The 18,309-nt window shown below is 38.8% G+C and overlaps 1 protein-coding gene and 1 long non-coding RNA gene across 12 annotated transcripts in view; both read right to left on the bottom strand.

Annotated features, from left to right (window-relative positions):
• Window positions 1-18,309, bottom strand: part of MTA3 (metastasis associated 1 family member 3) — a 217,352-nt gene that overhangs the window by 65,287 nt on the left and 133,756 nt on the right. For all 11 annotated transcript variants that reach the window (XR_003524570.2, XM_027621301.2, XM_027621297.2 and 8 more), the window contains 2 exons: window positions 7,203-7,305; window positions 3,848-3,947 (listed from right to left, as the gene is read on the bottom strand). Coding sequence is in view for 10 of the 11 variants with exons in the window: in XM_027621301.2 (XP_027477102.1) it covers window positions 3,848-3,947; window positions 7,203-7,305 (203 nt within the window). In the remaining variant the exon portion in view is untranslated. The remainder of the gene's footprint in view (window positions 1-3,847; window positions 3,948-7,202; window positions 7,306-18,309) is intronic.
• Window positions 314-3,270, bottom strand: LOC113937272. Its single transcript, XR_003524572.2, has 3 exons — window positions 3,061-3,270; window positions 2,813-2,979; window positions 314-1,742 (listed from the first exon to the last, which is right to left on the bottom strand). It is a non-coding gene; the product is annotated as an uncharacterized LOC113937272 (long non-coding RNA).

Raw genomic sequence — 18,309 nt, 5'->3', positions numbered from 1 at the left:
ACAAAACAGAAGAAATGCAGACACCGGAGTGTGTGAAAGCCCCTGCCTAGGAGTACGCAGGCCAGGACAGCAAAAGATACACACAAAATGATGTGTAGACTAATCAATGTACATCGGTTGTGTTCACTTTAAAATGCTTCTTTTACAAACAGCCTTCACGGACAGAAAACAAATACTGAATCTGAAAAACTGCCCTCTTCCAAAAAAAAAAAAAAAAAATTTGGCCGCTGTGCCACCAGGCACCACGAGTGGGCAGCAGAGAGTTGTTGAAGTGGGGATTTCAAAAGCCCACACACCTGCTCTTCACCTGGTCACACCTATCTCCAGGCAAATCAGCATCAGCCCCTACCGGTGCAGGGCTCTGTAGCTTCTCAAGAACAGGCTTTCCCCCCTCACTCCTCAGAGGGGGTGGAGGGAATCTGCAGCACTACGACAGGGCGACAGGGCGAGCATCTGCAGCCATGATCTGGGAAGCATTCTCTCAGAAGAACAGTGTTAAACAAGAGACTGGCTATGTAAGTAACAAGTTTATCTATACAAGTGTGGTCACGCAACATTAAAAAAAAAACTTTCCGATTCTTACGATATGAAAAAGTGTTCATTTTATATTGTTAGGGAAAACATGGTGGGAGGAGGCAAAGTACAAAGCTCCCATTTAAATGACTTCCACTATGTGTTAACAAGAAAGTTCATGTGGGAATTAGCAGCTTTTTTATAATGTGGTGCTTGCGCAGGGACAGATCAACAAAACAGAAGAGAATAGGTTACATATCCGGAAGCAGACCTGACCATATCTAAAACCTTGAAATAAGAAAGAGGAAGCAATACAAAATCATATGGAAACAACCAATTCAATAAAAGGTGTTGTTATTTTCCATATGGGAAAAAAACACAATGACACTCCTACACCTCATTCCAGTCTTAAAAAATAAACTCCAGGTATATTTATAGTCTTGAATATGAGTAACATTTTAAAACTATTAGAAAAAAATAGAATAATACAAGTGAAGAACGGACAAAGGATATAAATCTAAAACACAAAGAAAAAAAAACCTGAAGAGCCAATAAATATATTAAAACCTGCTTAACCTCATTAAGTAAGAAACACATTAAAACGAGATAAGCATCAGGTTAATTAAAATTTTTGTCTGAAAATACACAAGGTTGAAGACTATAAGAAAATGGATGAGGAAAGGAAAATATTCACGGACTGCTTGTGGGATTATAAATTTCTACCTTGGTATGCAGAGTAACTTGGTTGCATTTGGTCAAATTCAAAGTGAGCACAGCCCTATGAATCACTATGAATAACTATTACAATTCTTGTTATGGCAGAAAGCTCGTATACATGCTCACAAAGGATATGTGTTAGAATTTTCAATGCAGCATTATGGGTAGTAGCAAATGAAAAATGTTTTTAAAGCATTCCAGATGTTCATCGTTAAGAGAATACATAAATAATGTGGTGTAGTATTCCAGGAAGGAGTACTACAAATACTACCCAGTGGTTAAAATGAGTGAACTGGGTATGTGTTTATTAACATAGCTAGATGTCAATAACAGGCAAATAGCAAAATGTCACAGAGTAAATTGAAACACACGCAAAACAATCTTTATGTTGTTTTCAGACACACAAATACATAGTGAAACTAGAAAAACACAGACTAGATACATAGCAGATCTCTTGACAGCAGGCTGGGGTGATGGGCGTCAGAGGTATGGAGGGAGGGTGCAGCACAGAACTGGGGAGAGAACATTAGAGACAACAGTATAATGGTTGAAATTTTCTTTAATCCAAAGAACTAAAATACTAACATTTGTTTTAGGTGGCATTATGTGGAGTTTTATTACGTTATCCTCTACTATTCCGTAATTTGCTGGTATTACTGTTTATAATGCACAAAGAGTGGCTGAAAGGAAATATTACAAAACGGTAAGAATATTCTACTCTGGGTAATAAGAATAAGACTTCTTTTTGGCTGCTGCTGTACTTAAATTTGTCAAATTTTCAAAAAAGCATACACTGATTTTAGAATTGGGGAAAAAATCTCCTTGAACAGGAAAAAAAATACAAGTGGTGATTAGATTCCATATAGTTCTGGTTCATAGAAATATCTAGTGACAGGATTTTGAAGGTTTTTACAAATGTGACACTTGTACTCTCACTCCTTTAGTAAAGTACTCTACAAGTTCTAAAAAACAAAATACAAACCTATTTTGACACCCCTAAATTTTTACATAAAATATTAATGTACCAATGGAGAGAACAAAACGTGCTTCTATAAACAACATCTAGTCTCTGAGAAAGCATAAAGAAAGGAGCTCCATAATGGCTACAGAGTATTCATGCTTTCACCATCATCTATAGTATAAGAAAGCCTTGTAAGAAACGAATTTGATGTGCATTCCAGTATGAGTTTTTATATTACTGTTGCTTTTATATTATTGTGGCATTTCAAATTGGAATAGAACCAGAAAGTAGTAAAACCTATCACTGTATTCCATTCCATCAGAAAACAAAATTGAAACTTGTAGGAGTAGACTTGGGAAAACCTGTTATGGGGTACTGAATATCAGTACCCTAAGTGAGACGGTTTGGATTAACACTGAAGACCTTGAGACAGAGAGGAGTGGTCAGGTTTTGGATATATTTTGAGGGGAGACATATTTTGGACTCTTGGTGCATTTTATTTGGTAGTGATTATGGTCTGAAGAATTGAAAGGAAGACAGGATTGGAAGATGTATTTAAGTTTATACTATAAAATTCTGAATGATAAATTTAACAGAACCAGAAAACAAATTATTGCTCACATGTTTCTGCATATCCTGGGCAAAACTTGCATTTGTGGTCATCATCAACAGAGCACAGTGATGACTTTAAAGAGAGTCACCAGAAACTAGTATTCAGAAGAGGCAGGATGGATAATGTAGTGTCATGAGTGATGATGTAACCAGCATTAATAAATGGTCTCAGGGAACTGCAGAGGCAAGAAGATCTACATTAATAAGCTAGTTGTAAAGAGCCGCCATGGTATTGTGAAGAAAAAAAAAATGGAAACCTTATAGTAATGGATGTTGGTCAAATAATTTAACCTCGCCAAACCTCAGTTTTCTCATCTGTTATTGTCTCAAAGGGCTGTGGTAGTCAAATACAGAGTAACTTCAACTGGCAAAAACCTGCAGGTCCATTTTGCTGGAGGGTGCAGATAAGGAAACCGAGAGCCACGTTCAATGCCTGGCCACAGCAGGCATCGTGGTATAAACTGAATATGGGAAGTTTCACTTGATCATGAAAGTAAAAAAAGGAAATAGTCTTAGAAGAAGCAACCATAATGGAATGAAAAATGCACAAAAACAGAACCTCTTTCTAATGAACAGACACGAAAACTTAAATATTGATACTGAATAATGACATGATAACTGAATTAACTCCTATAGCAATAAGAGATGGTCACGTTCAGGAAAAAAAACCTGTAAAGCATTATATACAATGTATAACGATTTAAGTCCATAGAGAGACTACAAGAAAAGAATCATACAAGTGAGAAGAGATGGGTCAGAATGTTAAACTGTTTTCCCCAGAATATTCTTCTTCCATTTCATAGCTACTCCATCAACAGTCATTCTTATTTGTCTCAGCTCACAAACACAAGAGGGGACTTAGGAACGGGACACCCTAACCCCAGTTAACCAATCAGGTGAGCCAAATCAACCTAGCAGTTAGCAGGGCTAAGAGCCAGAAAGCTCTTTCATCAGAAAGCTCTCCCATCTACAACATGCAATACTAACTTTAAAATTGAAGGAGCAGAGGAAATAATAACCCCTAACTTTCAAGAAGCATCTTACCAGGGTGATATCCCGAGACGCTGCAGCTGCACTCATATGTAGACTCGGCTGCCTCACTGAGCTGCTGCAATCAAGGGCTCGAGCGAATGTCCCCACAGCACTGAATAATCCACAAAAACAAAGAGGAAAAATTAAGGCTCTGTTATGTTTATGTTTAAAAAAAAACAACATAGAAAACACGCATTTGGGTAGTGCATGCAAACTGTAAAAGAAAAGTCGGCGGTGAGGATCCAGGGGCCGGAAGCTGAGGTCTGAGTGTGAGTCTCAGCCTTGTCTCCAATGCATGCTGGGCCTTGGGTGAGATGGCCCAGTTTCCTCCTGTGCAAAGAACAGTGTTGGCCAAGAAGGGCTCTACATTTGTCTCCGCTACAGCTCCTTTCTGGGGCAGCGGACTCGTTTCCTTCTTGCTCTTGGTGCAGTCATTCAGGGATCATCTTGAGTGGACCACACGAGGCAATTTGCCTTGGCCACTTCAGAGACAGGGGAGGGCACACTGATGAAATCAACCTCTGCCTGCATCTAGCAATCTCAGAAATTTGTCATCCCTAAGTATACCAGCCTCCAAGAGGTAATCTTTTAAACAGGCTGCAGAGGATTATTTTCCATGGTCTTCAGGGCTAGGGCTCATCTTGGGCAATACTTTTCTTTACACAGGAAGACAGGTAAATTTACACAGGCAAATAACAAACATAGCTGTCAGGTGGATATGTGCTATGGAGAAAAATAAAGGAAAGGGAGAAGAAAAAAAAATCAAACAAGTTCTTGGATGTTTAAGAATCAAATATAAAATAAAAAGTATTTACTATAAGGTTTAAGCATTGACAAGCCAATTTACTATATATGGGTCATTATAAGGAAATGGAGAAGTGATTTGTGTGCCATAAAGAAGGGAAAGACCCATTATGAAATGCCACGGAGTAAACAATTTGGTATTGAACTGTGCTCAAAAAAATGAGAAGTAAATAAGCTACAGAGTTTGACAATTAATGCAAAACAAGCTCTGACCACTTTTTATAGCCCAAATTGTGAAATCCCAATAACATTCTTTCCTTGAAATGAGGTATCATCAACTGTAGCAACCTCTTCCTATGAGGGCTCAAGATATAACAGATTTCCATTAAAACAAAACAAAACACAATTGCAACACTTTTTTTCACTTAATGATTCAGAAGGCCTTTCCACAGATAAACCATGAAATAAACATAAGACTTGCTGTTTGCTTTATTTTATTCCCCTTCCCTTGTCTGCATTTTAAGCATGTTAGCTGAGGAAGAAAATTTTTAAATGTTCTAATTAACATATAACACAGGGGCGTCAAAGCGCACACTGTACAGCTCCGCAGTGATTGCAAAGTGGACCCGTTCATGTCACTGACACCCACGGCGAGGAGCGGAATGCAACAGCACCCCAGAAGACTCCTCGCGTCCCTCCCTATCTGTACTCCCTTCCTCCTCCCAAAGGAGAACCATCATAATGGATTCTAACACCACGGGTTAGTTTTGCTCATTTGAGAACTTAATACAAGTGCATACTATGTACTCTTTTCACATCCAGCTTCTTCTGTTCAAAATACGCTTGTGGACTCATGCATCCTACTGCTTAGAGCTGTGTGCCTTCATCTTACTTGCCATGGAGCATTTCTCTGTATGATGCCCCATCCCCACCCCCACTCTATCGCCGATGGACGTCTGTGTCCAGTTTGGGCTACTCTGGGTAGTGCCGTTAATGCCATCTGTGTATGCATCTTTTGGTGCACAGGTGTACGTGTGCACGTCTGCTGAGTACACATTCAGGAGCGAAACGTAAAGGATGCGTCTGTCTCTGAGCGCAAAGCGGCTATACCAACTTACATGCCCACCGGCACGACAGCTCACGCACTGCCTTTTAAATTTTAACCATTCTGGTGGGACGTGTAATGGTATCTGATTATGGTCTTAATTTGTATTTAGAAGATCTTTTTTAAGACAAAAACTGAAAAAGGCACCAGATGCATCTCTGGTGTCTCTCATGCTGGCTTCAAGGAAAAAGGAAATGTTATGGTCCATGGCAATCAGGAAAAGGAGAAAACAATGAAAATCAAATCTGAAACTGCAAGGTCTACTAAATAATCCCAGATCTGGGGAACCTGTCTGGAGTGTCTAGGCCAGTGGTTCCACCAATGATTCATTTCCACTCCCAAATCTTCAATCTCATCTATCCACTGGACTGGCTTCCCCAACAATGTACTTCACGTCCCCATCCAATCACCAGTGGCTACGTGTGTGGGCGCTGGAGTCTGAATGCCCAGCCGCCAATATGATGTGTGACTTCCACGGAGACAGGCACTATGGACAGTGCTAAGGTGGACTCAGGCCCTTTTTTCCTTTGTGTTATGACAAAAGCTCAACAGAGAATTAGAGAACATAATGAAGACCCTTCTAATCATGTCTATACCTATCTGATTCTAATATTTTGCCATGTTTGGTTCATTTTTTAAGGAAATAAATATTAGAAATTTTAGAGCCTCCTATATACATTCCCAGAACTCATACATACATATAAGCATGTGTATCCATATGCCCGTTCATGAAATAAGACATTGTTTGTACATTGTAAAACTTTTTATAAGTGATCATACCGTGTGTACCCTCACTCAACATGATTTTTGAGATTTATCTATTTGCTATATATCCCTCTAATTCATTCATTTTCATTGCTATAAAGTAATATTCCACCACTGAATATGCCTCAATTCATTTATCAATTTTTTCACTATTTGCAATGCTATAATAATCTCATTTACCTTCTGCTTTACAGTAATTCTCCCATGAGCATCTTTAACTTTTATAATTGAAAAATGAAAATAAATTTTTGTCCCACTCATTTTCTTAAAGGGGGTGGGAGGGTGGGAGTGGTAGCAAGCCAGTCAGGCAGCCAGGCTTAAAGCTCTCAAAGGAAAGCCATATGCTTAGCAATAGGCCCTACTCATATGTAAGTGCCATAAGAGGAATTCGAGGTGCACATTATTACTGACACCTGATAATCCTGGTCTAGAGTAAAAGAGAGAACTGCTCTAATTAAAGATAAGGGATTTCAGGTGTTGAATTTCATTATATTGTTCCTTAGTGCTGAAATTTTTACAATAAGCATTTATTATTTTTCTTAATCAGTAAATTAATAAATCTATTCTCAAACAAAAACTAATGGTTAATCATATTTAAGAAGTGGTATGATACATAATTAGGTCTTCTTATATAACCAGAAAAAGAACACAACCAGTGGAAAAGGTAGAATACAAGGAAAGGAATATACATATACCTATAAATTCTTTTCTAAAAAGAAGAGCTATCTCTTGAGTCAACAGTGCCATACTTACCGTGCTACAACTAAAAACTGGTCAATCTGTCGATCTGTAAGTGGGCTATTTGGATCCCAAACTTTAACTTCCAATTTGGACTGTTCCCTCTCATCTGATTCTCCTGTCCGAGAAAAAAGGAAATGGAGTCTTGTTACTTAACAAGGCAACTGTCACCTACGGTGTTGTGGTCACCACAGAATTCACAATGTAAGGCCAATGTTTGTGGTTCTGGTACGTTCTTTCAGACAGCAGATGGACAACACTTTGTAAAGTGAACTGACCATAATACAACCAAACCAACCATATGAGGTCTTCATTTCATCAGTAACCTTTATTTCCTGAGTACCTGCTGCATATGTGAGGCACGAAGCCTCATGCTGAGGGATACAAAGACAAAAAAGAAAGCACTCCTGCCATGAGACACTTTCACTATGGTAAAACAGATGCATAAGTAACTATCAAATGAAAAGAAAGAGATGTCATAAGGGACATACAGGAATGGCTGTTAAGTGGGGCGCCTGGGTGGCTCAGTCAGTTAAGTGTCTGACTCTTGGTTTTGGCTCAGGTCTTGATCTCAGGATTGTGAGATGAAGCCCCACGTCAGGCTCCGTACTAGTGGGGAGTCTGCTTGAGACCCTCTCTCTCCCTCTGCCCCTCCTCTCCTTCCCTCTCTCTGAGAGAGAGGGAGAGAGAGAGAGAGAAGGAAGGAAGGGAGGGAGGGAGGGAGAAAGGAAGGAAGGAAGGAAGGAAGGAAGGAAGGAAGGGAGGGAGGCGGGTGGGAAAGGAAAGGAAAGAGAAAAAAGAAAAGAAAAAAGAAAGAAATGGCTGTAAGATTCTGAGGATTAGAGAAACCACTTCAGACTAGTTAGGGAATGATGATATAAAGGTGGTGGCATTTCTGCTAAGAAGTGAAGAGTCTGAGGGGCACCTGGGTGGTTCAGTTGGTTAAGCATCTGACTCTTGGTTCAGCTCAGGTCATGATCTCAGGGTCATGAGACCGAGCCTGCATTGGGCTCCACACTCAGCACGAGTCTGTTTGGATATTCTCTCCCTCTGTTCCTCCCCCTGCTCGTACTTTCTCTCTCTCTCAAATAAATCAATCAATCTTGGGGGAAAAAAAAAAGAACTGAAGGGTCTGAGTGCACTGGCAAGGAGAAGGACTTAAAGAAATGAGAACGTGAGCAAAATCATGTGGCTTTAAAATGTGATAGAGAGGGGCGCCTGTGTGGCTCAGTTGTCAAGCGTCTGCCTTCAGCTCAGGTCACGATCCCAGGGTCCTGGGATCGAGCCACACATGCTCCCTGCTCAGCGGGAAGCCTGCTTCTCCCTCTCCCACTCCCCCCGCTTGTGTTCCCTCTCTCACTGTCACTCTGTCAAAAGATAAATGAAATCTTTAAAAAAAAATAAAATAAAATAAAATGTGATAGAGAGAAAAGCAGCTCTTTTTGTCCAGAGCACATTAAGAGGAATGGGAGGAGATAACTAAGAGGGTTATGAACATACTACTGAAGATTCTACACAGATTTTATTGCGAAGTAATGAGAAGCACTAGCCTTTTCAGTAGGAGCGTGACAAGACCAGAACCAAACTTCGTATCTCACAGTTAGCAATGGTATGTGATTTGCTTTACAGAGCTACCTGACAAAGACAAAATACGGTACTGACAGTGACGAGAGAGATCAAAGAAGAGATTATGTAGCAGGTAGATTTCAAATCTTGAGAACTGGTACTGCAGGCATGAACAGAAAGCAGGAATGCTAGCAGAGGTGAGGGCTGAGGAAAAGACTGACAATAATGCAGGATGCTTTGTTTTAGGAACGTCTCTCAAGGAAATGTAACCGTCAGGCGGGATCTGATGTCCAGAGAAAGGATAATAAAGGAAAAGAGACTTGGGCGGCAACTGGGAGTTTGATTTATAGCCATGGATTTCTCATTAGGCTGGGGGCTGGGTCCAGCTTTGTTTTACTTTTGATCACTGCATCTATAACGTGAGGCAAAGTGCTTTGCACTGACTGATACACTCTAAAGCTAAACATTCCTGGTGACTGACAAAGCCTGGCTATGAGGCTCTGCTGTGCTCAGTCATAGCAAAGGAGCAATCAGTGGCTCAGCAGGAGAAAGGGGGCAGGGGAGGGAGGCAGACCCAGCCTTTCTACCTGCAGTCTCCTAAGTGAGCCACCGCTGTCAGGGTGGGGCTTGCCCAGCTTGCCCCTTGTTCAACCACAGAGCCAATCTCCACCCCCAACATAAAGAAGCACAAGCAGAACAGAGCGAGTACTAGGCCAAAGAGATCTAAAGTGTTTGAAAGGATTTCATTTTTTATTGTTTTTGATTACAATTCTCAGCAATCTAAGCCAAGACATTCAACATTAGCTCAGTTAAAACCCAAAAAATTTGCAACCTGCATGAAACCTGAAAAAGTAGAATGACGCACTTACACTTCCCTGTAATCTCTGAATAATAAAACTTAAGATAAATCCTAACAGTAAAATGGTAAAAAAAAAAAAGATAATAATGATAAAATGAAATCAAGATGATTAAATGATGATACTATTCAGTATTAAGTCCGTATTACACTATATACTCCAGAATGTCATGGTAAAACTGATGTTTACTTTCAAATTCAAGTTAGTTAAGTTGATACATTTCAGTCCCATCCATATATTCTGTAGCATACAGCAGAAAGATAATTCAGGGGGCGCCTGGGTGGCTCAGTTGGTTAAGCGACTGCCTTCAGCTCAGGTCATGATCCTGGAGTCTGAGGATCAAGTCCCCTGTTGGGCTCCCTGCTCAGCAGGGGGTCTGGTTCTCCCTCTGCCCCCCCTTCTCAGGCTCGCTCTCTTTCACTCTCTCTCTCTCTCAAATAAATAAATAAAAATCTTTAAAAAAAAAAAGAAAGATAATTTAGTATAAGAATTCTAAATAAAATTGCTGCAAACAATAATAAAACACTCCTGGATGCATTCATACTAATACCTAAAATGCAGACAATACCACAGGATGAGAACAAAAATAGCAGCAACAACAACAAAAGAATAAATATAGAAATGTTCCATATCAAACAGTCACTCTCAGCTAATGAGAATTTCCCATTTGGGGTTCACCATATAATTAATTACATTTATATCACAGTGTGATCACTTTTTCACAGGGGAAAAACTTAAGAACCTCTTTTATAAACCTATTTAGAATCTATAAAACTAAATTCTCAGCCAAGCTAGCAATAATCTTTGGAATGGTCTTAGTAACTGCGATATGAGCCAGAGACAGGACCAAGATTAATTTCATGATCTGGTCATGTTCATTCTAGTCAATGTAATAATCTCACTTCCCACCTCCATTTATGATAATCTGCACAATTCTAATCTAGTCCCACACCAGCCCATGATGATCTCCCGCATCTCTGAGTTCTTAAAAAAAATGTATTTACCAACTACTTACGTAAGTGTATACAGCACCTTGTTTTTGCTTCATAAATTCTTCATAATTTTGAAAAAAAAAAAAAAAAAGGAGATTCAGAGGCGCCTGGGTGGCTCAGTCGTTAAGCGTCTGCCTTCGGCTCAGGTCATGATCCCAGGGTCCTGGGATCGAGCCCCGCACCGGGCACCCTGTTTGGCGGGAAGCCTGCTTCTCCCACTCCCACTCCCCCTGCTGTATTTCCTCTCTCGCTGTCTCTCTCTCTCTGTCAAATAAATAAATAAAATCTTAAAAAAGAGAGAGAGAGATTCAGCAATGACTTTAAATGTGACAGCCCTAACCCTCCAGCTATATTTTAAGATTTCTAGAAAATATGGACAAGGAAGGAAGGAAATATGGACAAAATACTTCTTTAGTATTAACCATCTAAGAGCACATGATGTTATTCAAAGACTCTGAAGAACTAAAGCTGTATGGAACCCATCCTATAGGACCTTTCCTAGAGAACTGGAAATATTCTTTGTTCTAAACACAATTCATTTTCACTTCCTTTGTACCAATCATCAGAGTACTATACTTTTTATGTTATATTTAATTCAGAACCTCACAAGGATGCCATCTGTCACCATTTTTATTTAATATTGTTCTGAAAGTTCTGGCCAATGTTTAAAGTTATGAATCAAAGGAATAATGAGTTAAAAAGACAAATACGTGGGATCTAAAAAAACAAAAAGCAGAGAGTGCAACGGTGGTTACCAGAGGCTAGAGGATGGGGAGATTGGGAAGATGTTGTTTAGGGGTACAAACTTCCAACTAGTAGGTAAGTCCTGGAGATTCAATACACAGCATGGTGATTATAAGTCAACAATACTATAAACTTCAAAGTTGATAAGAGACTTAATTCTTCCCACAACAAAAAAGAAATAATCGTGATATGACAGCAGTGTTAGCTAAGCTATGGTAGTAATATAAAAATTATATAAATTCAATATATATATAAATTGTACACAAACTTACACAATGTTATATGTCAATTATATAAGAATAAGTAACTAGTTGGGGCGCCTGGGTGGCTCAGTTGGTTAAGCTACTGCCTTCGGCTTAGGTCATGATCCTGGAGTCCCGGGATCGAGTTCCACATCGGGCTCCCTGCGCAGGAGGGAGTCTGCTTCTCCCTCTGACCCTCTTCCCTCTTATACTCTCTATCTCTCATTCTCTCTCTCTCAAATAAATAAAACCTTTAAAAAAAAAAAGAATAAGTAACTAGAAAGGCACAATAAAAATAGAATATTAAAAAACTCAAGTGCCATTCCAAAGAAAATATAATATAAAAATATATTTTTTATTATAGCAACAAAAATATAAAACACTAAGAAGTAAAACTGGAGTTATGTTTATATAAAGAAATTACAAAACTTTCAAAGAAGATAATTTGAGGGGAAAAAGACTAAAGATTTAAAATCCTAAGGCTATCTTTTTTGTACAAGTACCCCAATAGGTTAAATTTCACAAAATTTAATTTTGGAAGCCAATAAAATAATTTGAATATTAATATCTGCAAATCAAAGAATATTATTATGAAAAGAATAATAAAAGAATTAACTGGATGGAATTATAATATATAGCAACAGTAATTAAACAATGTTGTCCTGGTACAAAAATAATCAAAAGCATAGAAATAGATTAGATCACACAATAATTTATATTTCAGAATTAAGTATTATTATAATAACATAAATATTAACACAAAAATAGCACTTACTGTTTACTATTTCCCAAGAGTCCTTACTGCAGGGTTTCTCAACCTCAGCACTATCGATACTTAGGGATGAGTAACTCTTTTTGTGGGGGGTCTGTCCCGTGTATTACAGGATGATCAGCAGCATCGCTGGCCTCTCTACACACTAGATGCCACTAGCATCCGTGCCCCACGCCCCACTCCCTCCACCAGCTCTGACAGCCAAAAATGTCCACAGACACTGTCTAATGTCTCCTGCCCCTGGGTTGAGAATTACTGTTCTACATGGTTGCAATCAACACCAGCTTACACCTAACTGTTACAGGCTGGTGTTTTTTAGTTAACATCCACAACATTGTTGAAAAGCACATTCTGCAAAATTACACACTAAAAAACTAGGGTTTATGGGAAAAAAAAACAAAACTGTTTTAAAACAAAAACTTTGGAAAACCTATTATACTTGGTAACCAGAGTATTTAAAAAAAAAGTAATATTCATTAATAAAAATACTAGCGCAGTTAAGTCTCCACCGCCATTTGCAACAAAACTAAAGGTTGGTTGACCCTTTATCTCCTTAAACCGCAGACTCACACTTCTTCCACTGCGATGTAGGTCAGTGTATACAGTTTCTACAAAATTTAAAAAAAACAGGGTTTCTTCTTAAACACTGTGTGAAATATCTGCAAGCCCCCCTTCATCTGGGACTCTTAAGTTTCCCCATATAGTTTTACCATAGTGAAAAGTGCCACAGATTTTGAGGCCACTAAACCAGCCACTACTTGCACTAGAGGAAAACCCTTCTTATAGAATTTCCATCTTTTTTCTCTTCAACTCTTTTTTTTTTTAAGATTTTATTTATTTATTCGACAGAGAGATAGAGAGCACAAGTAGGCAGAGAGGCAGGTGGAGGGAGAGGGAGAAGCAGGCTCTCCGCCAAGCAGGGAGCCTGATGTGGGACTCGATCCCAGGATCCTGGGATCATGACCTGTGCCGAAGGCAGCCGCTTAACTGATTGAGCCACCCAGGTGCCCCTTCAACTCTCTTTTTATCTGTAAGAATACTTGCTTCCCCAGGGCATCTGGGTGGCTCAGTCGTTAAGCATCTGCCTTTGGCTCAGGTCATGATCCCAGGATCCTAGGATCGAGCCCCACATTGGGCTCCCTGCTCAACAGGAAGCCTGCTTCTCCCTCTCCCATTCCCCCTGCTTGTGTTCCTTCTCCCGCTTTGTTTCTCTCTGTCAAATAAATAAAATCTTTAAAAAAAAAAAAAAAAGAATACTTGCTTCCCTGATTGCTGGGGAAAATCTCCTATAAATTGACCCAACTTGCAGGTGCCTGGGTGGCTCAGTTGGTTAAGCGACTGCCTTCAGCTCAGGTCATGATCCTGGAGTCCCAGGATCGAGTCCTGCATCGGGCTCCCTGCTCAGCAGGGAGTCTGCTTCTCCCTCTGACCTTCCTCTCATTCTCTCTCTCTCTCTCTCAATAAATAAATAAAAATCTTTATAAATAAATAAATAAATAAATAAATTGACCCAACTTCCACACTACATTCGTATTTCCCTATTTAACGCTCCCTGGTGGTCTAGTGGTTAGGATTCGGCGCTCTCTCTCATATTTCCCTATTTATCAACTACATATGAACTAATTCAAGTTTCAAAAGCATATATTGTAGCAGAAGAGACTATACTAATTTAATCTTTAATTCTCAAAGATAGATACCTCCCGAAATCCCCAAGTATCCACAAGAGTTATTTAATTAGTAGCAGTAGGCAGTGGGGGCCAGGGAGAACCAACTGCAACAGCGAACAAGGAGAGTCAGGTGCTCTGAGAAATGCTTTACAGGAATTACTTCATCGGATCATCACAGTACTATGTGTGCACATACACTAACATAAAAGAGGAGAAAATGGGAATTTCCAAGGGGTTAGTTTTCCCCAGGTTACTCAGCTAAACTGATTACTGCCAGGTTTTACCCAAATCTGTAAATCCAGTCATTTGAGTTTATTAATTTAATGTTATAATACTTTTTAGCAGTTACAAATTTTAATTTAATATGTAAACAGATTTTTCTTAAAATTTCAGTATTATAGTGAAATAATACAGTGAAGAAATCAATCAAAACTCCCCACCAGCACATCTTTTTTCAATGCAAAGTTCGCTAGGTGGTTTATTCAAACTCAATAAAAGATTTAAAATCTGAAAGAAACTTTTACCTTCCTTTGCAAACTACATACCGATCTTTCTAGATCTCAAGAATTTGTTAGATGGTGGGTAGCCGTAAGTGAATTTAAAAATTCTGAAGCTACAAAAAGATTTATTCACTAGCAAGACAAATGCCACAACAATGTCTTAGAATCCATCAAGACACATTCACAAACAAAGCAAGCCTGTAATATATTCTGGCATGGTGCTGATGCTGCCACCTACTCAGGATATTAATTCAAGTTCTATATTCCATGCCAGTGCAAATCAGAATCTGGCCACTGGTCAAACCGTAACCACTCAAGAGTATCAAAAGGGTTAGTAAACCCAGACTGCAGCAAGTCCTAAATATCTGTACTTGAGTATGGTATTTCTACTATTTAAATTCCCTGCAAACAGGTACTAGCTATGATAGGAGTTTCTATGATGGTAATGTCCATGTTTTCCAAGACAGGTTTAACTGTTGGTGACCTATTTGCCACCCTACACCCTTCTCTGGAAATATATTAATTACAAAAAAGAAGGGGGTTCTTTTAATCTTGCATCTAGTGAGATGCCTGATTACAAGTGAAATGAAACATGCTGGATATGCCAAATGCTTTAGGCTGAAAAAGAATCCAAAGTCACTTCTTCATTTATGATGAAAAATACGGTGTTTTTCTTTGTTAAAGATGAATACTTACAGCTAACAAATTATAAACTTAAAAATAAACTTAACAAGAAATGTATAAAATCTATATGACTATATTAAGAAAAACAAAACAAAACCACAAGACCCCAAAAGTAGCCTTGAACAGAGAAAAAGACATCCCTTGTTTCTAATTAAGATTTTTCAAAACCATCAAAAGTCTGTTCTCCCTAAATCAACTTAAAAATTAACTGAAACTCCAATAAACATAGTAAGGAAGATTCAAGCTGATAATAAAGTTTATTTGGAAAAATAGGAGGATTAGCCTCACCAGATTATTACCACACACTACAAAGTCGCTATAATTAAAACAGTGAGTTACTAGAATATTAACAAACCAGTGAGACAGAATAAAAACCTCAAGACAGATCCATGTAGACCCACAGGAATAGACTCATTATTATGAAATGACCAGTCACCTCCCGAAGTAATAGAAAATATTAACACAATTTCAATCAGAATTCTAATGAAATCCGGGAAGAAGAATTTGACTAACTGATAAAAAAATTCAACAGTCAAAAAAAAATCTCTGAGGGGCAACGGGGTGGCTCAGTCATTAAACGTCTGCCTTCGGCTCAGGTCATGATTCCAGGGTCCTGGGATCGAGCCCCACATCGGGCTCCCTGCTCTGCGGGAAGCCTGCTTCTCCCTCTCCCACTCCCCCTGCTTGTGTTCCCTCTCTCGCTGTGTCTCTCTCTGTCAAATAAATAAATAAAATCTTTAAAAAAAAAAAGAAAAAATCTCTGAGATGAGACATCTCTGCACCCTGCCCCCCCCACCACACAGGAAATTTTAAAGAACAATGAGGGGAAACTTACCCTACCATAAAACATATAAGAGATAGATAAACTTGGATCTATCACACAATACAACACTGAACATAACTTCATGGATCTCAATATAATAGTTACATAATAAACAGGGAGAACATATTAAATTAGTAACAGTGTTTGACAGTGAGCAAGAAGGGATGATCTGAGGGACTACTACTTTTTGGTTTCAGCATAATTGCACTTTCTACCACAATTCCTATTATTTGCAATAAGGTAATTTTAAAATCTAAAAAATTGGAAGAAGCAAAAAGAATATGGTGGAGCCCCATTGTTATGCTATGTAGCAAAGGGACTTTGTCCTATGCACTTCTAACTGTGTGGCTTCTCTGGCGATTCTGGGTTAAGAGACAGGACTCTAGGAGGGGAGTACCGAACAGCAGACTTCAGTGTGTCCTTCTCTCAATCTAAAGGTTCACTGGGGTATCTCCAGAGATCCAAGGGGCCTTCTCTCCTACCTCACTGACAACAACCTGGCTTTTAGTATTTTATTTAAGGTCATACTGTGTAGTGTTTCATTAGGGGAAAGTGTTCTATTTCCTAAGTAAAGTTTATAAACCACCCACCCAGAAGACTGCCAGTAGAAACACTATTTTAAAGGTAATTAATACTTGTTAAAGAACTATAAAAGATCTATTACATTAATGAACATTTAATCACATTTTCTAAATACAAAGTATGCCTTTGTCAGATAAGTCCCCAAATGCCACAAGCTGTTAAGAATCATTCCTCTCGGGGCGCCTGGGTGGCTCAGTAGTTGGGCGTCTGCCTTCGGCTCAGGTCATGATCCCAGGGTTCTGGGATCAAACCCCGCACTGGACTCCCTGCTCAGCGGGGGGCCTGCTTCTCCCTCTCCCCCTCCCCCTGCTTGTGTTCCCGCTCTCTCGCTGCATCTCTCTCTGTCAAATAAATAAATAAAATCTTTATTTAAAAAAAAAAGAATCATTCCTCTCTTCAAAAAAAAAAAGAAGAAACATTCCTCTCAAACATTCAAGTTCTTGGAAGAAGAACTTCAAGTCCATTTTGAGAAGAACTGTAGAATAAATTATTGCATTTTATGTATCATTTTGTTTCCTAAAATCATTTTTTAAAATACTAATCTAGGTAGCTATGCTTTCCAAATTATATAACTTTAACCAGCTTTTATGACTTTCAGGGGTAAATACCATATTTAAAGAGTCTTTCAGATAACAGGATCTTGTGAGATTCTATGATCTATTTCTTCTGCCCACTGTTACTTGAAACATCCAACTTCATTACTTGGGTTCAACATTTATTCATGAGCAATACACAAAAATTTCCAGGCTTTCTATACACCAAGGCTTATGCTCAGTGCTTAAGGGAGAACCACACAATCAACAGCTCAGGTGTTGATTTTTAAATTTCTGAAGTCAAATAATAAAAATAGTATAAAAGAAAAAAATAGTATAAAAGATAACATGAACGACCTATCTGCACAGTTCTAAGATGGGAGGGATGAGAATTCAGGGAGGAGTGACAAAGGCTGCTTAGGGGATGCAGGACTCGGGCTGGGTGCCTTATGCACACATGGGCACAAGGGACCTTCCTGGCTTTTGGCTGGTGCACAGATGGACTTGCTGAACTATCTCACTAGGAACATATACCTCTGTTCAAAACTCACAGAACTGCACACTAAAAAGGGTGGGATGTACTTCATATAAACTATACCTTAATTATTACAAGGAAAAAACCCACCTGTAAATGACTACCTGGAAGACAATTAATTTGGCATTTTGTATAAAATTTCAAACACACATACCCTATGACTCAGCAATTCTACTTTGTCAGTTATATCTGGAGTACAAAATTATCCATTATTTACATTACAGCATTGTTTGTAAAAATTTAAAAATCAAGTTTTTTAAAAATAAAGTAATATTTAGTGAACACTTAGGTACAGTGATATAAGTCTAACATCAAACATTAAGGACTAAAAACATAAAAATTACTCCTGGAAGATAAGTTGATTTGTACAGATAAGAATGCCAATAAATGTAATTTCTCAACCCATAAAAAAAACTGGTTCATTACTGCCAGTCTGTTCAAAATCACTTCCAAACACAGGTGAGCAAAGACACAGCGTTCTTTTCTTCAAGCTTAATCTTTACTGACTGACCTTTCCTGGTCTTTAAGTTCATGAAAACAAAGATGTCTGTAGCCTGGCGTTACTGACAGCCACCACTAACACCAGTGTGGACTGCAGTTCACAAACTCATTCTCGAGTATCTGT

The sequence above is a fragment of the Zalophus californianus genome, chromosome 8, assembly GCF_009762305.2.
Source record: "Zalophus californianus isolate mZalCal1 chromosome 8, mZalCal1.pri.v2, whole genome shotgun sequence".
Taxonomy (NCBI): Eukaryota; Metazoa; Chordata; class Mammalia; order Carnivora; family Otariidae; genus Zalophus; species Zalophus californianus.
Note: the sequence above shows the minus strand (reverse complement) of the source record. Positions and strands in the feature narration are given on the sequence as shown.